The 7691-nt window shown below is 29.6% G+C and overlaps 1 protein-coding gene across 1 annotated transcript; it reads left to right on the plus strand.

Annotated features, from left to right (window-relative positions):
• Nucleotides 1–3684: 3684 nt before the first annotated feature.
• Nucleotides 3685–4809, plus strand: LOC127148360 (dof zinc finger protein DOF1.2-like). Its single transcript, XM_051081840.1, has one exon. The coding sequence runs from the start codon at nt 3715–3717 to the stop codon at nt 4459–4461; it is 747 nt and encodes a 248-aa protein (XP_050937797.1). The 5' UTR covers nt 3685–3714; the 3' UTR covers nt 4462–4809.
• The last annotated feature ends 2882 nt before the right edge of the window (nt 4810–7691 follow it).

Below are 7691 nucleotides of genomic sequence, written 5' to 3' on the forward strand. Positions count from 1 at the left end.
GTGGCCTGGATGTGCTTGTTGTTGAAGGTACATCGTTTGTTGAAATTAGTACAATCATAGTTAGTAGTTTTACTGGGATGATGCCATTCCAAATGTGAATATGACAATTTGACAATGGTGCATGACAATTTGACGGTGGTGCCATTTATTGAATGTGGATGATACAGTGTGTGTGACTCTACTGAAATCAATGGTCGAAGAAATCCTTGTCATTAAGTGACATTGCATGACTTAGTTTCGACATATTATCTATCATATTCTCAAAATGAGGTGACAGATGTATTGTTGGTTTGCTAGCGTCGAATGAAAACATCGTTACATTGCTAGTGGAATAGTTTTTCTATTTTTCTTTGTCATTTAATTGGAGGTTGATCTAGCCTTTGAACCACTGTAGTAAAAAGAACATCATAGCCTTGTTTTAAGTTTCATCCTAGAAAACTTTATACCAATAAAGAAAGTAATACTCACTTTTATATATATATATATACACACTATGACCATCCTCTTATTTATGGAATGTGAACTCGAAATAACTATTGAAAATGAGTGCCTTGCCACATGTCACCACTTCAATGATTAGGGAGAGAGATTCCATTATTATATTCCTCTAATTAAAATTATAAAATATGTATTTATATATATATTAAATGTAATCTCTATTTTACTTTAACATTTACGAATTCGAGGATTAATTTATAATAAATTTGGAAGTCAACCATAATAACAGCCCCTTAAGGAAAATTAATTGGCAATAATTAGTGGGAGAAACTTTTTAAGATATAAAATTAAAAAAAGGAAAATGAAAGAAGAGAAAGGAGTGTGAGGAAGAGAGTCGTGAAGGGGCAACCTAGGATTAAATAACTTAATTTTAAAAGCTAATATAACTAAGTATATTAAAGTCCATTTAATTTAATTTAATTTTACTAATACAAACGAAGATACGCCACGTAACCCGTTTCATCACGTGCATTGCAATATGCTCTATTACGCTTGCATGTAATTCAAATAAAATAATGCCTATTCCTAATATTTCTCCTTAAAAGTTAAATCCACCACCTAAAAGCACACTGTTTCACTCCCATTCGTGCCGACCATCCTTCCCTCCAAATTACCATTCTATCCTTCTCTTAATTTTCTCTCTCACACCCCTCATCTTCCACTAAATATTTTTCTTAATTCTTTTTTTTTTTTTTAATTTTTTTCTAACTTTAATTTCATTCATATTTCTAACTTCTACTTCATATCTCTGTTATATTATAGAAAAAACCATACAATACAAAAATTTATCAATTATATACATATTTATTTCATTTTAAAAAAAAAACATAAATATTTTTTGTTTTTTCAAAAATATCTTATATCCGACGTTTATTGATTCAATATTCTAAAACATTACGACATTCATATTTTCATTGATACATATCCTTGATTTGAGATATATAAGTGGTTGAACTAAATAAAATTATAGATATATATATATCAAGTTGTTTAATAGAATATAAAAACTATATCATCATCGTGGTTGGTGTGATTTTGTGAACTCATTTAATTGATCTATGACTTATATTAATATATTGTCCAATCAAAATTTACTTTCAAATAGTTGTCTTTTTACATAATGCATGAGGATGCAATAATATTTAATCAAGACACCAAAAATTAGTTGTATTAATTGAGCTTGATGGGTCAAGTCCATATTTTTCATAAATAATAATAAAAAAAAAACTCTAAACTAATACTTAGGTTTTCAAATTTATGTTGAAATGCTAATCGTTTTTACCTTAGTTGTAGAATAAAATATAGAACTTCGAGCCTCGTGAAAATTATTGAGTAAAAATCACTCTATTAATAAAAGGCTAATTTATTTGTAAATAGACTTTAAAAATTGCACCATTTAAATTATATAATATTTGCATGACAATCTAATTGCATTTTCAATAAAAAAAAAATTGAATAAGGACTAGAAATTCAATTGATATTCACATGATTGAGTTGAATATTTAAATTAACTACATAAAAACAAAGTAGTTATAATTACTCGTTTGTTCTTATGGAAAATAATTAAAAGAATTATAGAAATAAAAGGGAAATAATGGTGAAATAATTTGCAAAGCAATTGGTTTTGGTCTAGAAGGGTGGCCGAGGATATAGGAGTCTTTTTAATACACAAAATTTCAACGACTAGCAAGTGAGGGTTGACTAATCAAACATCAATCACTTTCAAATAATATATTCTACCCAATTAAAAGAAGACACGTGGGACCGTCTTGCCACGCTCATTCCGCCTCTTATACAGCTTCAATCTCATGAGCTTCACATTGTATGGAGAAAAATACTTCCATTCATTTTGAACCCTATTTATTTTTCTATAATTTTATTAAATTTATCAATCATATTATATGATATTAATAATCTTTTTACGCTTTTTCCCCCCTAAAATATCTTACTGCATTAAAATATCACACTTTATGTTTTAATAAATCTTAAATTTAGTTATTCAAAGTTAATTATTCCTCCCAAGATTGATCTGATAATAACAATAATTTACACGCAAGAAAACAAAATATGTAAATATTTTTCAAAATTTCCAATGCTACAAAAACAAAACGTTCTTAAAAACATCTAAAACATGTTAACATTGAAATCTAAATTTAAGATTTGTTGAAAATATAAAAACTAAAATTAGACAATTAAAAAATACGAAGATTAAAATTGAATAACTTCAAAGTGTAAGGATCTAAACAATGTTTTAACTTATTTATTACTTTTGTGTGTGTATGATAAGAGTATGATGCATTTGATTATTGTTTTTAAATCTAGAGATTTGATTTTTCATTCTTAAAATTATTGAGGTTATATTTGCATGTCTCTTAATAATCATTATATTTAAATTTATTTTTTTAGTTTAACACCAGCATCTACATCACGTCGATTACTTTGAACATAATTTGTTTAGTACAACAACTACAAGAATTGGATGATATCAAACTTTCGACTTTTGGAAAGCAAAGTTATGTCAATTAACGTTAAACTAAGATTATGTTTATGGAATGTGTACACAAATAAATGAAAAGTAATTTGGAAAGTGTGTCCTATTTTTTTTCTTTTTTTTTTTTTACATTTCTTAGTGTTATTTGTGTTTTGCATTCATAATCATAATAGTAGTGGGCCAAGTTGAAAATTTGTAGTCAAGTAATGTAATCTTATTGATGAGCGTGGGAAAACCAATCGAATTGTGTCCAAATATTATGTGTTATCGTTATCATTACCGTTATATAGTTATGATTACCATTATTATTATTGTTTTAGAGTAAAATCTATAAATTTTGTCATTTATACGGTTAATTATTAGGACTTAACTCTAAGAAGTAAAGGTAATTTTATAGTAAATTTGATAAATTTGTGAGTTTAGATAGATGTGATGAAAAGTAATCTAAGTACATTTGATTAGGATTACACCAAGGTCGGTATTTTGATGAATATAATTTTAAAATGTATCTAAACGGTCGATTTAGATATATTTAATATAGTTTGATATAATAATATAGTTTTAAATTCTATACACACGCTCACACCCTTCCTTCGTCCTAACGACTCTCCAACCGCCCACGTTTCTCTTCACACCCACCTTCACTCTACATAATTCCCTTCTTCTCCCCCGTCTTCACATCCCCCCCCTATTCTCTTTGTCCTCTCTGTTCTCTCTTTCTCATCATGTTCTCTCCACCAATGTCTGACCACCACCAACTCCCTCCTCCTCCCCCGCCATTCCCCTCCCATCTCGAACGAAAATGGAAACCCCATCTCGAAACAGCCCCAAATTGCCCCCGCTGCGCCTCCACAAACACTAAATTCTGCTATTACAACAACTACAGCCTCTCCCAACCCAGATACTTCTGCAAATCCTGCCGCCGCTACTGGACCAAAGGAGGCTCCCTCCGCAACGTCCCCGTCGGCGGTGGCTGCCGCAAGAGCCGCCGTGCCAAGTCCTCAAAATCCTCTCCCATCTCCCGTCCTTCAAAACCCGACCTTTCTTCCCAAACCACTGATTCCTCCTCCTCTGCCTCCGATATCGATCTCGCCGCTGTGTTCGCCCGATTTTTGAACAGTGAGCCTCAGGCGTTGACTAGCTCGCCGGAATCGGTTGACCCATTGGAGATTTCCGAGATCTTCTTGGAAGGTCTGTCAGATTTGCTATTGGAGGATGAAAATCAAAGGGAAGAAGGAAAACAGGGGATCCCGGGAAATCACGAGAATGTTTCATTTGGGTTAGAAACAGAGTTGGGGATTGATGAAGAAGTATGGGTGTCACAAGAAATGCAAGAACAAGTTCAAGAATTGGACTCATTTTCTTGCAATTACTATGCGAATGACTTGCGGGTTTCTGATCAGCTCTGTCAAGTGGGAGATAACTGGAGCTCATTCGACTTTGCAGCCGTAAATAATGTCGAATATTTTTAATATATCATTACATTCATATACATTTTTCATATTCTTCTGTGAAAGAATTTTATATAACCACATATATATATATATATATATATATATAGTCTATACTAAGAAATTCGATGGTGGAAATTACATGGGATTCCAAATTGTTACATTGAAAACTATATGTTAAAATAAAATTAAGTTTAGTGTAAGTGAAGAGGTATTTGTGATTTATGGCGCAATGGTTCATTAAATTTTGAAGAATTGTTGCTTGGCCTATGTATTCTGCGATTGTAACCCTGCAACTTACTATAAAAGGGAAAGAAAAAGTCAAAGTTTGAATTGCCAAGAAATCAGAGAAGTGAATATGATTTTTTTTTCTCTTTTTTCTATATATATATATATATATATATATATATTAATGAAGACGAAGAGTGGAAAAAAAGAAAGATAAATCTTTAATATAAGACCTTTCTGCCATGAATTTATAGTTGATTTCAATGATATGGGGAACAATAATTTTTAGGCAATTTCATTGGGGTAACCTATAACAATAAACTCACATTTCTTACAAGTACAACCAAGGCAGATTCAAAGTATTTTGCTCTAATATAACAATAAACTTAACTCATTCACTATTTTTTTTTTAATATAACTCTCAATCGTAGCAGTAAACTCTTTAGTTATAACAATATCAAGTCTTGCTCAAATGTAAGTTCCATTACCACAAACTAACCATGGAATGATTTTGTTAAAATTCATTAGTAGTAACACAAATGTTGTTCTAGTGTTGTTTTTCTTTAAATTTTATCTTTTGCAAACTTTTAAACAAAATCTTATCACGGGTGATTTGGTGAAGTAATTTGCAATATTTTTTTAGAGCATTTGAGGCCTGATGATATGAGATGAGTTTTAAACCCAACTAATTGTTTTGAAGTAAAGATTGTAAATCATTTTCTTTAAAATTTACTAAAAATGAAACTTTCAAACAGGAATTTAATCCTTAATCTCATCCTCCGGCCTCTACTTTGTGAACATCTCCAATTGCATTTATGATTTTTACGATCTAGATGTATTTAATTTTTCAACAATAGTTTGTTTGTCACTTGATAAAGTTTTCTTTTTCTCTTTTTCAAAAATGTTTTTATATTATTTCTATTGGATAATTGAAATGAGATCCAAAAAAAGGTGAATAATGTTGTCGAATTAAGTTGTTCAAATTAAAGTGGTGCTCTATTTTGATATTGATGGTGGATTTTGTGATTAGTGCTGATAAGATATCTTAGGAATTTTCAAGAAAAATAGAACTTTTGTTATTGCTTCAGCCAGTGCCATTATATATTTACAATATGCTACTTTCATGGATGTTTTCTTTACCGTACAATAGAAAATGTTAATTCATTATTTTATATGTTAATTGATGGAACGAATACGTGAAAGTATCCATGAGAATATCAACCTGTTGTAAATTTAACTCTAATGTGTAAACTTGTATTCATCATTTGGTATAGGTAGCTTTAGCCTGTTTGGTTAGATACATGGCGAGAGTCTAATGGAGGCTATAGATCCATGACAATTAAGCTTATAAGAATCTTGAGGACTAGTGCTTAGTGGAACTTAGAAGATAAATAAAAGAGAACTTAAAATGCTTAATTAGTGGAGTTTAAAGGACTCATGAGGAGAATCTAGTAAATCTTATAGGTGAACTAAATGGAAGAATCTAATAGAAAATATAAGTAAGTTATACTGAACTCAGAATAACCCGAATAAAGTCGGCTTGAAGGACTTCATCAAAAGAACCAACTAAAGCTCATAGGACTGATTATAAGAAGCCTCCTAATGAATTTTAGAAAATTCATAAGGAGTGCTTAAAATGGACTCATAAGAGAAAAGTCTACTGCAACTTAAAGGACTCGTGAAAAGCTATTAAAGTAATTAGATTTAAAATCATAAAAGAAATATTGAGAAATGTGAGTAGATCGTACATTTAACATCAATTGGAGTAATCTTGTAACCACTTACGAGAAACAATTATGAGCTCAAACAAAAGTTACACTTTATTAGTCTATATAAATGATCAAAATCATAGTTATAGAGAAGCTTAAACTATTTTTTTCCATAATGAAAATTTAGGATTGATTTTTTTTTGGTGGTTGAGAGTAGTTATGTGAGTAAGAGAATAGAATTGGTTGAAAATTCCTAAAATTGGGGATGAAGATTAAGATCTCCTAAGAGATGGGAAAATAGAGGGAGAAGGGGAAGATCCCAACCTCGTTCTTCTTATTACTCCAATTATTATGAGATCCCAAGGAGGGTAGAGAAAGTCAAAAGTGTGATGTCAACAAATCACATGGCCATCATTGAAAAATAAGATCATAATATAATATAATATAATATAACTAACTAATCTGGAATGTAATGTGAAATATATTTAATGTATCACATTATACATATATTTTTGGTTACGTTTCCCTCTATACATATAAATTTTTTGTGGCTGCTATCCATTCCTCACACATTCCCCAATCCCCTCCCCCTCATTCAATGCTTTTCCAATCTCATATTTTATACTAATTATTCTAACAGATATATGGCCATAATGTGGATATATAATATAATTTTCCATTTTCTATGTATAATGAGAAAAAGTGTAAACCTACTTCAATATATTTTACTTCTAAATCTAGCATACGTTCTTATTAAGAGATGTGAACTTCCAATTCTCATCTTAAGCTAAAATATCAAAAATTTAAAATTTAAAAAAAAAAAAAAAGATCAATTTTGACCAATTTGTTAGGTTATTGTATCAATTTGGGATCCGAATCCTTTCATTTCATTAGTTTTTAATCTACACTTAACAAGGGTTAGCAAATTCTAATTATCAATTCAATCTTACATAATTTATTTAATAATTTTAACAAGAAAAAAAATAACAATGTAAAAAATCTGAATAAAATTTTGTCAAAAAATTTGACAAACACAACTTGATCATTGAATTACATTATTAAAATACATGAATCTCTTTGGTTTGGAGTACATATAAAAGTTAAATAATTTTGGCGACACAATGATCCTAACATATGGCTAATACTTACTTAGGATATAAAACATTTTGCTAACAAATAAAATTAAAGTAACAATTAAATGAAAAATAACCATTAGTGATAATGTTATATATACTACTCAAACATTAGTAAAAGAAAAAAAAAAACTCTCTAAATAATTAATAATTATTTATTAAATTTATTTTAATTCCTTTT

The sequence above is a fragment of the Cucumis melo genome, chromosome 3 (assembly GCF_025177605.1).
Source record: "Cucumis melo cultivar AY chromosome 3, USDA_Cmelo_AY_1.0, whole genome shotgun sequence".
Taxonomy (NCBI): Eukaryota; Viridiplantae; Streptophyta; class Magnoliopsida; order Cucurbitales; family Cucurbitaceae; genus Cucumis; species Cucumis melo.

What these genes read in the sequence shown, in the direction of transcription:
- LOC127148360 (XM_051081840.1), top strand. Translation starts at nt 3,715, where the DNA reads ATGTTCTCTCCACCAATGTCTGACCACCACCAACTCCCTCCTCCTCCC.